At 42.9% G+C, this 17,309-nt stretch overlaps 1 protein-coding gene and 1 long non-coding RNA gene across 5 annotated transcripts in view; one reads left to right on the top strand and one right to left on the bottom strand.

Annotated features, from left to right (window-relative positions):
• Nucleotides 1–17,309, bottom strand: part of YES1 (YES proto-oncogene 1, Src family tyrosine kinase) — a 321,603-nt gene that overhangs the window by 32,858 nt on the left and 271,436 nt on the right. For all 4 annotated transcript variants that reach the window (XM_069219977.1, XM_069219978.1, XM_069219980.1 and 1 more), the window contains exons 9-10: nucleotides 16,267–16,343; nucleotides 8,844–8,997 (exon numbers count right to left, since the gene is read on the bottom strand). In XM_069219977.1, the coding sequence (XP_069076078.1) occupies nucleotides 8,844–8,997; nucleotides 16,267–16,343 (231 nt within the window). The remainder of the gene's footprint in view (nucleotides 1–8,843; nucleotides 8,998–16,266; nucleotides 16,344–17,309) is intronic.
• Nucleotides 1–17,309, top strand: part of LOC138282425 (uncharacterized) — a 130,774-nt gene that overhangs the window by 92,929 nt on the left and 20,536 nt on the right. The gene's annotated exons all lie outside the window — the stretch shown is intronic.

Genomic DNA, 17,309 nt, shown 5'->3' with positions numbered 1-17,309 from the left:
CTGTCCCAAGTCACAGATTATTACTTTAAGGAGAATGAGGACAAAGACGTAGATGAGATGGTCTTGTGGAATGCCTACAAGATGACATTAAGGGGAGCGATCGTAGCAGGTGAAGTAGCAGATTAAAAAACAAAAGTAGAATAAAAAATATGACTAATTAGAACAGAAAGTATGCGCCTTTGAGGCTGAATATGCAAAGCAGCCAGGAGCTGAGGTGGAACAGCATCTAGGGAAGGCTAGGGATGAATACTGAGTAACGACCACAAATGAAATAAAACTGATGTACCAGGCCCAACAACGATGTATAAATGAGAGTAGAGATAAAGCTGGGAAGATGCTGGCATGGCTGGTACATACAGAGGCTGTGAGGTCACACATTATTACAGTAATGACTGCTCCCCAGGGAGTTAAGCTACACACTAGTGTCAGCATAGCAGAGACAGTAACAAGCTACCTGAGAGACCTTTTCAGGGGAACTCCAGGATTTTGTAAATGACTGCCCCTGTATGAGACTGGACAAGTCAGCGACAACAGAGTTAATACACCCTGACCAAAATGGCTTTATACCAAATAGTTCCACTCGGTCTAACCTTAGGCGACTGTACAACAACCTGGCATCCTTGTCAAGGCTTCAGGTGCCACTAGCGGTGGCCTCCCTGGATGCTCATAAAGCATTCAATTGGGTGGAGTGGCCCTATATGTTTGCAAGCTTGGCAAAGATGGGATTTGGCCCCAAATTCTTGAAATGGGTCGAGCTATTATACACAAAGACACGGGCAAGGGTGAGAGTGAACAGGGTGCTGTCTAGGGCTTTCCCAATAGGGAGAAGGGACGTGGCAGGGTTATCCCTCATCGCTGCTGCTCTTTACTCTAGTCATGGAGCCGCTGGCTGAATGGATACACAGAGATCCATTGACAGAAGGCTGGAGGAGGGGTACAGCATGGGAGGAAAGAATATCACTGTTACGTCTGGCAGACCCTGATAAGTACCTTGATTTTCCTGGTTGATAACTGGAAAGCAGAGACATCCCTCCCTATGCCTCTCAGGGGGGAAGAACCAATTTTAAATACCAGGGCCTATCGATTTCTGCATCCCCAGTCACGCACTTTGAGGATAATAATACACCACTAAACAAGAGTTTGAGGAAAGATATCAGGCACCGGGAGAACCTACCACTATCACTGCTGGGAAAAGCTGCAGTTTTTAAAATGGTAACACCTCCAAGGTTCCTCTATATAATGCAGAACATGCCACAAAGGCTACTTAATAGCTTCTTCAAGGAGATAGATTTGCTACTTTGAACTCTTCTCTGGCAGGGTGGCGCACCGAAAATAGCACTTTCTCACCTTCAAAGATCTGTATACGAGGGAGGGATAGCGCTTCCCAATATGCGTAGATATTATGAGACAGCACAATTCTCCATAATTAATTAATGGGCTTTTGCACCACGGACACATCCTGCAATAGGAATGGGTAGGGAGACTATGGGGGCTAAAGGTTATTTACATATTCTATAAAGAGGGAAGCTAAGAAAAGACAACACCCCAGCTACGAGACTGATGATGGAGTTATGGTATCAACTACATAGGACACTGGGATGGAAGGGTAGACTGACACCAAACACCCCCTGTGGGTGGGAAACAGGCTGCCAGGAGTAACAACACTGGGGGGCTTTAGAGAGTGGGACCTCATAGGGATCAGCGCACTGGTGGACGTTTGGGACGCCAATGGCATGGAAATTCACACACTTCCAAATGGAATGTGACATGTAGCCCTCATAACAATACAGAACCCTCCAATTAACTCACATACTGAAAGTGCACATTGCAGTGGAGGAAGATACAATGGAGTCAACGCCGATGGACAATAGGTTGCTAGACGCCCCCCTCACAACAAAAATGATGTCATAAACGTACCAGACACTTAAGAGGAACACTCAGAAAGAATTACATGCGTTGAGTCATAAATGGCAGAATGATGTGGGTGAACTAGGGGATGACGAGTGTGCAGACGAGCTACAATTCCCCAAACAGGTAGCGATCAAAGCCAGGAATAAGCTAATACAGCTACAAATACTGCACAGAGTTTATTACACCAGAACACAATAAATACTATATGAAGGATTCCTGATATGCTTTTTCTATGACAGTGCGGACAAGATGGAACCCTATACCACACCATGTGGGACTGCCCAAAGTTGACCAGGTACTTGGAGAATGTTCACTAGTGCTTAGAGGAGACTACTGGCAGTATATTGGAGAGATCAGCGAGAAGAGCGCTACTGGGAGTACAGCCAGAAAAAGACGCCAATTCATATCAACAAATATTGATAAACCTAGGTCTCATTTGCGAAAAGAAAGATAGCACACAGATGGGGAGCTGCTGGGCCTCCTAAGATAGCAGATTGGGAACGGGAAATGGACATGTGTTGTACGCAAGAAAAGGTGAGATTATATATCAGTGTTTGGCAATTTGGGAGAGGAAGGGGTGGAGGGGAAGAGAGGGTAATATGGCTTTTTTACGTTCTGTGTGTATCAATAAAATCAATAAAATATATATGTATTTTTTTAAAGTGAAGGAAGCTGAAATTTGAGGCTAAAATCTACATTGATGTCCTCAGACTGATTTGTGGGAGCTGTGATCCTGCATCAATCAGAATAAAATATTGACAATGGCTTGGCTCAAGTGAATTTAGAAAAGCTCTAACCTTTAAAATAAAAATGTTGATTTTTTTTATATATCTGTGAATTAAATAAATGTTTTATTTATTTGTGTATTTGTTTGATGAATGCATGTGTCTGTATTTTTCTGTATTGTTTTGCAGTTCAAATCATCAAAATTGCTTTGGCAGGGTTCCAGACTTTCAGTAATGACTCAGAGGGGTCCCTGGATTCCAGTAATAATTAAGTGGTGGTCCAAAGAAGTTAAACGAATCGCTGAGAGCTGCAGTACAGGGTGCTGAGACAAACTGTTTCCTGGCTCAATGCAAATCTCTGTATGAGGGTTAGCCAAATAGCTGAGCCAGGTGTTGCTGTTTGTCCAAAATGCGGTGGTGTGGCTTTCTTATTGCTTGAAAAGGTAGGGCCACATCTCAGTCACGACGATCTATTCATTGTCTGCCAGTAAAAGACAGAATGCTCTTAACTTAACTATCTCGCCTACCTTATAAATTACCTATGTATACGCATGGTTCCTACACCTTTCAGAACCACCAGCCACTTTTCAGAATGATAAACGTTTGCAAATCACACTTCTAATGGACATGAGGGGCGATTTTTTAATGTTAAAAAAAAGCATTGTGCGATAACGCATTGTCATTTACAGACAGCACATTTTCCAACAAAAGAGCCACTAACATTTAACCTCGGTCTTTAAAGCACAGAAAAGCGTGACAAGATAAACATAGAATTTAAAGTGTTTTTTTAAATAAACTGTTTAGACTTTCCAGACCCACCAAAAATCGTCTCGCAACCCGAACCAGAACGATTTCTCTCCCTCATGCTCTCATGTGTTAACTACGAAGAGATGAGCCTCTGCCTCCCAGCTTAAAAGTGATTAAAATCAAAGAACGAAGACATTACTTGGTCTAAACTGGGAAGTGGAGAATGTTGATCCCTGACCCCTTTTGTTAGTGGCATCCACCAATGATAGCTCACTTTAAACAAATTAAAAGCACTACTCATGCAATGAACATCACCTTAGGGTAGAGTTGACTAACAGTCAGACCCTTTGGAGTAATATTACACTTTATATGTATAGCAGCTTCTGTAGTAGGTTAAATGAAATTAGAAAGGTAATTGAAAAAGTCAGTGTGATCAGACAATGGGGCTATGGTTAAAAAAAACAATCCTCTCAAGTTGAAGTAACTTCAGGTCAAATGCCATTTGCCCAGTCGGCAGGCTTTGTAAAACAAACACAACTGATGGATGGAATGTGGAAGCAATCAAACATTAACCCCCAGTCACAGATCTGGGTTTAATCCATCAATTCCTTTGCTCACCACACCACCCCAATTTGGACCCAGGCCATATGCAAATCAGTCTTGACCCTGTTCCCCATGGGAACAGTCCAGCCCTAACTGCCAGACCAGATCCTCCCTGGACCGGAAACAAGCATCCTCTGACCGGCTTAAGGGTATCACCCTTCATCAGCTACGCAAGCTAGAATCCAGTGGCATAGTAACCCTGGGACCCACGTCTGGGCATACCCGGCACACTTATGGCAACAAAAGCAAACAAACACAAATGATGGACGGAATGCAGAACAAATCAAACATTCACCCCCACTCACAGATCTGGGGTAACCTTTGTGAGACTGAAAATGCTACAAAAAGGTGTTTAGATTTTCTAAACTGCTTGGTCCTGTCAATATAATACATAGGAGCCCTTTTCACATCTAGTGCAACTGATCTGCAACTGAGTCTGGTTGTGGGAAAAAACTGGCAATTCAATTGACTGATTGATGCGAAATTGTGAAACTACTTTTGGAAGTAGTTTGCGCACTAGAGACGGAATAAGTGGGAAAGTTGGAAAAGTGTGAGCAAATATCCCTGACCAATTCATCCATACAGCATTGCCCTCGGACTGAGGGTGAGGACATCTGGAAGCAAAGTTTTGGAATTTTGTATTTTCTGAGGTGGCGAACAGATGTATTTGAGGTGTTCCCCATTTTTTAAATTACTGGTGAAGGACTTAAGTGTAGTTCCCATTTGTGGACTTGCTGCATCCTGCTGAGGAAGTTTGCAAACTGGTTGCCCATGCCTGGGAGATTCTCTGCCACAAAATGAATGCCGTGGTGAATTGCCCACTTCCATATTGTCTGAACCAGATAGAATATCTTAGCCCTCCCGCCCCCAATTTCTGCAGATAATACATGGCTGTCATGTTGTCTGTGCAGACTAGAACACTTTGTGGGAAAGTTGTGGCAGAAAGGCATTGACTGCTAGGAAAACTGTCTGTAACTTCATGTAATTGACATGGGAGGCTTGTTGAATGGGATCCCATATTCCTTGAATGGCGAGGTTGTTGAGGTAAGCTCCCCAACCTGTGTATGATGCATCTGTAGTCAAAGTGATTTGAGGCACAGGATCCTGAAAGGGTTCCCCCTTGGAATGGATGGTGGGGGTCCACCATTGCAGACAGCAGTGAGTCTGGCGGTCCAACAACACTAGATCTTGGAAATGACCCCGTGACTGAGACCACCGACTAGAAGGGCACTGCTGTAAGGGACACATGTTTAGCCTGGCATGGGGAACGATAGTGATACAAGATGTCATCATTCCCCAGTAGTTGCATCATTGTCTTGACTGTGTAATTTTGAATTTCCTGCAGTTGAGAAATGAATGTTTGAAAATGTTTTATTGGAGCTGGGCTAGGATATGCCAACCCTAACTGAGCATTGAGAATCGTTCCTAGATAAAGTTGTATTTGCAAAGGTTGGGATTTGTTGAAGATGACTGAATCCCAGAGTGTGAAGGAGGTCTATTGTGACCTGAATGTGATGCTGACAGTGTTGGATAGTACCGGCTTTGATGAGCCAATCGTCCAAGTAGGGGAAGACATGAATGTGTTGATGTCTGGGGTATGCTGCAACTACTGCTAGACATTTTGTGAAGATTCTGGGGGCTGTATTGACCCCGAATGGTAAAACTTTGAACTGATAATGTTTACCAACAATGACAAATCTGAGGTACTCTCTGTGTGCTGGATGAATGGGAATATGAAAGTATGAGTCCTTTAGATCTAAAGCGGTCATGAAGCTGCCTTGCTGTAAAAGTGGAATGACATCCTAGAGTGTGTCCATATGGAAATGCTGAGAGAATGAAGAGATTTAGTGGTCTGAGATCTAGAATATGCCTCAGTGACCCATCCTTCTTTAGTATGAGAAAGTATAGGGAGTATACCCTAATCCTTGTTGTGAGAGGGGGGCTGATTCTATGGCCCCTTTGAGAAGAAGGGACTGCACCTCTTCTTTGAGAAGAGTAAAATGTTCTTTGAGAAGAGTAAGATGTTTAGAGGAGTGGAAGTGAGCTCCAGACCGTAACCATGTTGGGTAATTGAGAGAGAGAACCCATATGTCTGTGGTGATATTGTACCCATAGCCTTTGCTGTCTGAGTCTTTCTTGAGCTTTTCTATAGTATTGTCAACCTCTTGACCAAACAGATGTTCTCTATCAAAAGGCATGCTGAGAACTTTCTGCTGAATTTCCAGCTTGAACCCTGAATAGCTAAGCTAAGCATGTCTTCTGATGGTAATGCTAGTGTTAATATCACATGTTGCATTATCTGCAGCATCAGTTGCACACCTGATGGAATTGTTTGAGATGGTTTGACCCTCAGAAACTTGTGCCCTTTTTTGGTCTTCCTCTGAGAGTTACTGGAGAAGAGCCTTCATTTTGTCCCATTGGGCCCTGTCATATTGTGCTACAAGTGCCTGAGAATTTCCGATACGCCAATAATTGGAACCTTGTACAGCCACCCTTTTCCCTGTCGCATTTAATTTTTTGCTCTCATTATCAGAGGAGGGGCATCTCTTGAGGATAGGCTGTTAGCACGTTTTCGTGCTGTGCTGCCTACTATGGAGTCAGTAGGGATTTGCATACATATAAATATAGGGTCTGTAGGTGCAACTTTGTATTTCCTATCTACCCTTAGGGTGAAAACTCTAGATCTAACAGGTTCTTTAAAAATATAATTGGCAAGTATGAGCATGCCAGGTAGCATAGGTAAAAACTGACTTTCTTTATGTGTGGTAGTCAGTGTGTCAAAGAGGAAATCCTCTTTGATAGGGTCAGTGTGCATGTTGCCGTTGTGGTATGCCCTTGCTATGACATGCTGATATTATGATGTTTCTTCTGGCAGTGATGGGCGTGCTGGATATAGATCAGGGTCATTAGGTAGAATGAGATCTGGATTGTATAAATCCCATGGATCAATGTCTTGTGGGATGTCCCTAAATCATCTCCCTGAGGTGGTGGTGAACTCTGTGGAGAAAATTGTGGTTCAATAATATGTGCAGGAGAATGGGGAGGTAGTGGAGGGGTTAAAGAAAGCACAGGAGAGTGTGGTGTAGAAGACTGAGGTTGAACTGGAGCTTTGTCCTTGTCGACCTTTTTAGGTGGAGGCACAATATCTAAGGTCTCCTTAAATGAAAGCTTCCTTTTGATTGGACGGGGAGGGCAGAAATTTTTCTTCCTGTTCCTTTTTGAATATGGATCTGGTGCTGACAAGCGTCCATTATGTCTAGGATGGTCTCCACTGATGAGGCTGCTTCCGAAGAGTAACTTGAGTCTCTAGAAGGCCCAGTTGTATGTTCTGAAGTTTTCGGTGTCGAAGCCTTGTGTTGAGTGGAAGCCGTCGGCTCCGAAGCTGAGGGCTTTTTGCTCGGTGCTGAAACACTTGTATCGATGGGTCTGCTCAATCCCAAGGCAGTCTGGGATGTTGCCGAGCTAAAGGTCGATCCCGAAGGCATCTTGGTCGTGGCTATTATCATTGCAGAGCCAGAAGGTGGGGCATAAGAAGGTATTTTCCGGACCCGGCCAAGGCCCGAAGGCAGTGGTGGTCTGGTGACCTGCTTTAAAAAAAAAAAGTGTTTTATTTTGTAAGTTTTTGTTTGTGGAGTCAGGGCTGTTGTACTCACGGGTTGCGCAGAGGTAACAGGCTGACTTTCAGTGTTGCATTGGATGTCTGACTCAGAGTCTTCTATGGAGAAGGCCTTCTCCTGTTCGGGTTCCTCCTGCGCGTGCTCTTCCCCAAAGATATCCAGTGTCATCTGGTGTTTTCAACACCATCTGCAATCGATGTGCTCTTTGGTCTTGGAGTGTGAAGCGTTGCAGCTTTGTTCGTTGGGAAAATCTAAATGGAATTCACATTAGATCCGCCTATCCCAATGCCATGTGGAGGAGTAGGCCTGAGATGGGCGCAGTCTCCCCCAAAGGGCAGTGAACCGACTCCCGGTGCGGAAGGCACAATCAAATTACTATAGCATTGCAGACAGAAGGACGGAAGAGAACAGTTCGGAATAGACCGAGCCAAGAAATACCGAAGTGAGAGGAACACATGTCCGAACCAGACGGCGGAGAGAAAACAATCTAACAAAGGACTCGATGCCCATGCGAAGTATCACCGAGAGGAGGAATCACTCAATCTTGTGACTCGAAAAGATTCTTTGAACAAAAACAACTTCTAACAATCCGGACCCAACACTAGATGGCGGACTTATGCAAAACACGTCTATCGATAGCCACACATGCCATCGAACATGAGTTTTGATATGGGTGGTGGGGGAGGGGGAATAAATCAGACCTGGAAGGTCCCAATCTAAATGGATTTTGACAACAGTGCAGCAATGCTGCTTTCCCCTCTGAACTTTGCTACTTGCTCTGCCTTTCAGCATAAACCTTTCAGGCCATAACCTTCCAGATATTAAATGTTTAAAGGGCAGACTTTCAGTTGATAAGTCACTGAATAAAATTATCCTTCATCTCTGGTAAACTTTAAAGGGACCACGCAAATGTGTGATTGTGGGTTTTTAAGGCCATTGGGTACAAATTAATAATGCACTAAAGTTTTCAGCACATAATATTTTATTGCAGGCAGGCAAACGAAAACATCCATGAGAATTCTAATCTTCTGAGATATTTCACAGAACCCTTCGTTGTGAGCTACAACTCATGAAAACTCTACAAAGTATTCCAGCCATGTGCAATTAGTAAATATGACCACTAAAATTGGGGTGCAAGAAAAGACAAAGTCAAAGAGACAGTACATATTACCCTACCTGTGGGGCTGAGAATATTGTCTTGAGCCCAAGCAGTAGTTATTAACCAAACAGTTGTTCTTACCTTGCCGTGCCGTATACTCATTGTCCTCTATTAACCTTGCCAAGCCAAAGTCTGCTATTTTGCAAACAAGGTTGTCTCCCACCAGGATGTTAGCTGCCCGGAGGTCTCTGTGGATGTAGTTCATTCTTTCAATGTACGCCATTCCATCAGCAATCTAGGCAAACCAGGAAAAGAATCTGTCATGAGTAATTGTGTAACATAATTAAACAGTGTGTGCAGTCTGAATATATATATATATATATATATATATAAAATAAAAACTATACATTAAAACTCTTCAAACTGCACATGTTTATAAATTAAAACATTCAACTTCAAAGGGTGAAAACCTACATAATAGGCTTTGTTTTGATAAGAGTAATAGGAGCACCCACCATTTTAAGCATTCTTTAGGCTCCTAAAACACATGTGGTTCCATCAGTGACTAAATCACAGATATTAAAAAACACAAAGGTAATTGTCATAAATGTATTGTGAATAAGATAATAGTCTCTACCAAGGTCAATTGTACTTGCACTTCTTCCTGAAAGAGCAGTGAATGATTAGCTTCACCTCTCTATGAAGCACAGAGCCTGAAGTAGCCATGATCTGTATGGGGAGCTCATTAGGACAGCCTTCCAAATGTATCTCTGGACACATGGCTGCATAAGAACGAACTCTTGTTGAACAGGATACAATCTTTCTAGTTATGTAATTTATTATTCCCCACAATTGCAATTAAGGTTCACAACTCTAAGCCATCACCTATTTTTCAGGCAGATGTATAATTTAAGCATCTGTTACCTGTTTATGACTATATTATACTTCGACGTGGGTATCCAAGGTGAGTCTGATTTTCAATACATCCCCGCAAAACGCCAAAACTTATACTCAACGATCACTCCAGACTGTTAGTATAATGCCATAGAGATTACTTATGCACAACAAAACTATATGTGTTACGTGTTGGGTGTAGCAGGTAAGGCTTCTCCACTACACTTTGACAAATTCTTAACAACCTCCAGCAGAAATATCTATTTAAATATTTAAACTTTATTATTTTACTCCAGATGGAAAGTATTTTTCCCTGTGGTGAAAATCGTTCCTCTACTTCTCATGAAAACTGACAAGTGTATGCCATTCTCACCCATGAAACACTTACTTCTTTTTTTAGAGTAAATGTACACGTGTTTCCACGGTGGGACTGGATATGCAAATATTTTGTGACTCCACAAACCTAAGAGTCTGTGGTTGCGCCATTAATTTTGCATGGCCACTCCCTTGACACAATCCCTTTCCCACCGTAAACCAAACGGCCTGTCCATAATCTCCTTCCGCCTGTGAACATAAGGTCTATGTCATTTTCTAACAAAAGAAGACGCAATGGACTTAATTAAGGAATAAAGCAGTAGATTAACAGTAATTGAAGGGGAAAGTGTTCATCAGACACACTAAATGACAGAAATACAGGTTAAGCCATCAGGTTTATTGGGAGAGAAACGGTCTCGTACAGATTCTACAAGTTAAAGTGTAGACTAAGGATAAACATCGCAGTTCTTTTACCCATTGTCCCATGTTGAGAGTAAATGGAAAATGCTGTAATATAACTTCACATTATATTGGCACAATTCTAGGTGGTTTTCCCTGCAAGCACTTCCATTAAAGCCTGGGGGGGGGATACTATGTCCCCCATCATCCTCTGCGACCAGGAGCGGCCAAACAGAAGCAGCGCACTACTAAAGCGCAGGACTTCCCACCTGTGGGGGACACAATCATAGGTGGGTGTCTCTGCCTGCACTTCCATTAAGGACCTGGCTGGGGTGGGACAAGATTCCCCAGCATGCACTGTGACCAGAAGGGGCTGAACAGAAGCAGCTCGCTACTAAAGCGCAGGACTCTTTCAGCAGCGCGTGATGCGCCTGGGCACATGCCAAGGCGAAGACCGGGCCAAGAGCAGGTCCGTCTGAACCAGTCATCGCACGGGGGAGGCTGTGTAGGACCAGCTCTCTTGGTTTCACTTTCTGGTGGCTCTTTAAGGTACTGTGAAGTTTAAAATAGTTTTCAGTTACTGTTATTGTTTCCTACTTTATGATGGTGAAGCGCAAGGCCCCAACCACAGCAAAGGCTGGAGTAAACTCAACCACCCTGGATGACTATATTAGAAAGGCAGTGGTCATCTTAAGTAAGGAGATTGAACACGATGAATGTCACCTATCTGCCACTATTGCATTGGATCCTGGGCTATCCTGTTTCCCAGAGACAATGCTACAGATTGGAAATGATCCCACTCCTGCAACTGGACACAATCCCATGTCAGGGTCAGCCCCACAATATCTGTATTCAGTGTCTTCTGAAGCTGCCGCCTCTGCTGACCATGGTCAAGATAACAGTTTGTTTCCAGCATCGCCTCATAATAAAGCCCCTCCGGCTAAGTGTAAAAGATGCCATGAGCAAGGAAACTGATCCCAAATTTAGACTCTCAAGCTGGTACCAATTCTGCCACCGGCTTAGTCTTTACTACTATACCTTCAGCTGGGGATCTTGACACATTCCAGTGAAGACTCCTGGACAGCATAAAGGGGTTGATGGAAAGTTTACTTCTACCTATTGCCAAACGACTGGGGGCGATTGAATATCTTCTGTGAAATTCCAGGTGCTCAATCTCCCCAGTCAGGGGCTGCATAACTGGTTTCTGAAATACCTGCAAGTAATCAAACCCACCCCTTTAGTTGTACTCAAGTCAACTTTGCAGGCAGACATGCTTTTTTGCTGCACCATCCTTGCCAAACTCAATATGCTTCTGGGCTGTGTGGCATGGAAGGGCCTCACACTTCAGCGGGGGAGTCAACCCAGATCAACCAGCCCCAGCCCAAATTGACTGTCTCTGATAGCCTGGTGTGGAACCCAAGTGCTATACGATGAAGTCTCTTCCAGTGGACCCCCCAAACCCTAGGAAACGGAAGTAGAAATAGTAAAGAGGACTTCTCCAACTGAGCGACCATTAATTTGCCTCCTGTCTGTTGCCCCTAAGTAGCAGTAACGTCAATGTTCCTTCCTCGACCCCTGGTACAACTGAAACTCCTGTCCAGCTAAGGAACAAAGTCCTACATTGGTTGGAGTGGTCCAGCTAAGAAAGTGTTTAATGGGGACTACGTTATTATTAATTTTAAGCAACCCAGATTTGCAGGAGAGCCTTTGTCGAGATCGGTATTGCTTACTCCAACTGGTGGGAACATTGTGCTCTTTCCTTTGGGCTATATTTTTATCACCAACCGTGCTGATAGCCAAAGTTGCCCAATGACATAACATTCAAACAGCAGTTTACTGCCTATAGTCCACCCTACATTCCTTTGTCTAACAGGTTTCAGGTCATGAGCACTTTGCAGACAAATCACTGACTTGACAGTGCTGAAGAACCTTCTCTTTCTAACAGCCTGGGCTACAGCACAGGCAAATTGATGGACCAGGCTATGTGGCCGCTAAGCTTTGACCTCACATCTACTACCACATCCACAGCCCCCATTTCTTTTCCATGCCACCAATCATCTATGTATGCCATCTTAGGAAAACTGTTGGGTTTATGAAGGAGCATGCCATTTTACCTCCTAGAATGTGTGTGGGCTTCAAAATAAACTGAATTCTCCAGATTGGCTTCAAATTACCTGAGCTTCTAATGTAATTTGCATCCAGGAAACCTGGTGTGTGGGCCCAACTCATGTTGAAGGATTCTTTTCCTACTTCTAAGCAGCTAAACCATCCCCAGCAGGGTGGGCCAAAGGGGGCTTACAGATCCTAATATCGAACCTGTTACCTGTCACCATTAGAAGGAATGTTTCTGTTTCACCCAATTCTCAATTTCAGTGGTTATCATTCAAGGGTGGTTTTGATTTGGTGGTGGTAAATTTTTATAATAACGTGTTTGACTCTTGATGCAGGCCTGGAAACATTCTTGCAACCAATTCATTCTAAATATTATTTTTTGGGGGCAGGTGATTTTATTATTTAGAAATGTTCCCTCCATGCAAGACGTGTGTGTTATAACTAGTGCAGAGGGGGGTGGAATTTTGCATTCCCAACACAACTATGGGAAAGCAATGAACTCTTTAATCTTCAAAAATGACCTTATATTACTGGAGTATATGTGTGAATAATAAAGAACAGTTTCCATCTTTTATTGGCAGACTAGTACTATTGACTATGTTCTGATTTCCTCCTCTGTTAGTAATCTGGTCTGTATCCCCAGAATTATTCAGACAGCAGTGAGTGACCCCCAACCCACTAGTCATATCAATGTCCCTTCAGGCTAAAGGAGCTAAAGAAGCCGGATTTATCACCAATGTTACCCCAGTAAGGCCTAATGGTGTCTGTAAACAAATGGGCAGGTATTGATCCGTGTAGTGTGTTGCAGAAACTGTTAAACATGAACTCAGCCAGGTCCAGTAATTGTCTGGCATTTCAGATTGGATGTAATCATCAGGGTATCTTGATTGTTTGGGTAGTTTTTTTCTAATATATTGAATGTTTTGTTCGTAAATGTTCTAATGCAGTGTAGTAGTTGGAGTGCAGAGGTAAGCATTATTCTTAGCCCGGTCAATTCTTAAAGCTAGATTGGAATCTATCTCTTGCGAATTTCAGGAGATTTTAATGCAAAACCTGGTCTTCATTCCACCTCTTTCTATCCCTTTGTAGGGAAGGTTTGCCTTCTATACAGGGGCAGGCCATGGGACCAGAAAGGCAACATTTTATTTAATGTCCGTCTCACCACGGGTCTGATTCATGCTGCTGAATTGCTGGTCAATTTTGATAACCAGGCCTCTACTTGTGGGAAGGAGGGCTAATACCATTATTGGTTATGTTTTTGTGTCCTCAAATATGAGTCACTCTGTTTGTCAGGGGGTGTTGTGGAGGATCAAAACTGCAGTGACTATAATCCTCTCTTTTTCCTTTGACCTGCCCAATGTCAGTCTGCCTTGTTTGGCATAGGGACCTCGGAGCTGCAGTCTAAGGCCCATGGCCTAGGGGTGCACTGGTGCCAGACTAACATTTCCCAGGTTTTTGAGTTATTAGTAAAAAAGAACTTGGATTTGATTCTAGTGGACTTTTTGGCGGAGAATTCATTGCCCAAAGAGGTAATGGGTGCCTTGGCCATTATGATCAATTCTATCAGAACTGTAATTACCGCTCTAAGGCAGTTGGTGAGGCTCTGAGCAAATCTTACGCTAGCTTAGACATTAGGTTCAACTTGGAGGTTATTGCCGGAGTGCAGGAGAGTCCTTCTAAGAAAGTGCCATGGCCGGATGGTATCTAATGGATCTTTTTAAAGAAAACATCTCCTTCTGGGCACCCATTGTAGTCAACATCTTAAATGCAGCTATGAGCCAGGGGATCCCAGGTTTGTGGAAGTCTGCTTGCATTGTGCCTACGTTTAAGAAAGGATATCGTAGTGATCCTAAATGTTATGATCCCATTTCTTTTCTAGACTCCTTGTTGAAGATCCTGGGCCACATTGTGTTGCGGCGGATTGAGTGGTGGAGCAGGACATTATTATCCTGGTTCAGTACGGGTCAAGACAAGGGCTGGGACACACACAGGAGCTATGTGTAAATGTGCCACTTATAATTGACAAAAACACAATTGCCAAGGATGGTACCCTGTATTTGGCCTTCATGGATCTCAGTAGCGCTTTCCATTGAGTAAATCATGATAAGCTCGGGGGTTCCTTAAACAAGCTGCTAATGCCAAATGACATTGTGAATCTCTTGGGGAAGCTCAGTGATGGCACCAAAAGCTTCCGTTAGGTATAGGCTAAATGGTGAAAACACTGATTTCTTCAACCTTCACAGAGGGGTCCGTCAAGACTGCATTCTTGCTCCATTGTTGTTTCTTTTATATATTAATGGTCTGAATGATTTTTTGGTAGAAAGCTGCAAAGATGTCCCTGTTATTAATGGAACAAAGGCACCAACTTTGCTACATGCCGATGATGCAGTCCTTTTGGCTTGTACCATGAACGGCTTACGTGGGGCTGTTCAAGCTTTTGTGCACTTTATGGGCAACTTAGATTCAGAACTAAACTTCTCTAAGAGACACTTTATGGTTTGTGGAAAGCCCCAGAGCAAGTTGGGCCCCGTGTTTATCCAAGGCCAAAGTATTAGTTGTGTTTACGACTTCCTGTATTTGCGATTCACCTTTGAGGAAAGAAGAAATTGCAACTCCTGCATTTCCAGGCGCTGTTTGCTCTCTAATGCTGTGATTGGGGCAACTTTTAATTTTCTTCGAGGGTTGGGCATATGCTGGTTGTGCCCCTTTTAGAGGTGTATAAGTTAAAATGTTTGCCCGTTTTGATGTATGAGGCATCGCTATGGGGTTATCGGAACTGTCCCCATCCCCAAATAGAAGAAGATAGGTTTTGCAAAAGGTTGCTAGGTGTGGGACCAAATAACCCAGGGTTTTGTTTACATGAGGAATTGGGCTTAAGTTATGTGGACAACAGCATTAAACTAGGCCCTCTGATATTATGGATTTCTGTTTGGTCCAATGAGCGAGCATTTCTTTTTTTTTTTTTTCTTTCTTAACAGGGAGGTTATTGTTGACTATCTGGACCTGTGATGAGGATTGGGCTATTCACTGGTTAGAGTACATAAAGGATAATACACTCTTGCTGGGGCCCCCTGAGGTTTTTCATTCACCAAACCTCAATTAGACGATCTGACAAGCATTGGGCCAAACAGGAGTTTAGTTTATCAAACTTAGGATGAGAAGGAGGGAAGATAAGGAACTATTGAAACCCTCAGTCTGTGATATTCTGCTGATCAAGCGTACCACAGGGAACGAGGCCTATCTAACCTTAGTAAGCAATGTGAGGGAAAGATCACCTATTACTAGATTTCACCTGGGGACTATTCAATTAAATTTGTGCTTTCCCTTAGGCCAATTTGATCCTATAGCATACTTACCTGCCCGTGAGGTGGTACCTCTTCACAGACACTTTTGCACTTTATTTTCTTTTGTGAGTTCTATGCTCCCTTTTGGAGTAGATTTTTAGTGCCTATTTTGAAAGGAGAAAGACCTTTCCCAATGCTGTCCAGTCTTGATCTACTTGCGCATGGCCCCCGATGACAGAGTTTGTTGCGGGGTTGGATCCTTTTTAAAATGTACCTTGAATTGGCATAGCCAGATTAATTTTTAATCTTTGTTTTTAAGGTTTTCTTACTGCATTACTAATCGTATGTATTGTGTGCCTTTTTTTTAACAGTATATTTTATTGTTTTTAGTGTGTAATGAAGGCCATTTTCGCATAACCGAATAAACTTGAACTCTGGACTATTTTTAACTTACATTTCACATTGTTTTAATGTTTTGTATTTACTGATGATGTTTCTTACGTACTTTTGTGGCCACTATGATTGTGCCGAATGAAGATCTTTGAAACAAATTGACATACCTGTGCAGCCATGTCAACCAGCTGAGGAAGCTTTAGGTACTTTCCGTCTCCTTCCTTAAGGAAGTCTAGTAAGCTACCTGCAAACAGAAACAGATATGATAAGATTACTAATCACTTTAATCTACGGAGCATTTTGTATTGTGCACGTCAACTGTACTACGTTCTTACAACCCTACTGGGACACCGTACTGTGCTGTGTAGGGCATCAACAGCCTAATCCTGTATACGACTTTACGTGACAGCTGCCTAACCTAACATCAAAGCCTATAGTGGTCCTGCCTTCCACTTCGACTTGAGATGGATGAAAATGTTCACAATACTTTGAAAAGCATGAAATGTGTGATAAATTACTGTACAATTTGTGAAGATTATCTTAAATATGTTGATGTTTCTTGCTCTTTGAACAATGTCCTCATAGAAGCAGACACCAAATCCATATGTGAATCACAACAGACAATGCCTCCAGAACAGATGAATGGAGAAGTATTATTCTACCACACAGTCTCATTTTGAACTAAAATGACATCAGACTTCGATACCTTTCTTTTCTCCAGTATGTTAATGCAGAATCTGAACCCTCTAAATTTTCAAATTCAGCTCAACACTCTTCAGCGCAAGTGCAATGAGTTTCTGTAACACTTCTTGCACTCCACTTTGACTACCGTTGGGAGTAGGTGTGGGGAAAAAGGTATTAAGGTAGCAACCACTGAACAGTTAGGATTCCAAAACAAATATTCAATCCTTAATTTGTGAGAGCTGAGAGACACTCATTCAACTGCATTAATGGAAACATATGCAGGCATATGGTATTTCTATAGCACAAACCTAGCCAGAAGGCAGTGGAGCTCTGTACATGGCAATAGACAAGCGTAAAGCCAATGAGTAATGGGAGTGGCAGCTGAGCTCTGGAAAGTTAATGCAATGTTATGTAGTGTTCTTTAAAGAGGAGAGGTTCCAACTCTTTACTAAATTCAAGCAGTGTTATGGCAGACTTGATGGATACAGGGATTTTGTTCCCGATACTAGCTGTCTAGTGGTTTCTT

The sequence above is a fragment of the Pleurodeles waltl genome, chromosome 2_2 (assembly GCF_031143425.1).
Source record: "Pleurodeles waltl isolate 20211129_DDA chromosome 2_2, aPleWal1.hap1.20221129, whole genome shotgun sequence".
NCBI lineage: Eukaryota > Metazoa > Chordata > Amphibia > Caudata > Salamandridae > Pleurodeles > Pleurodeles waltl.
The sequence above is the reverse complement of the archived record's forward strand: the minus strand, read 5'-3'. Positions and strand labels throughout refer to the sequence as shown.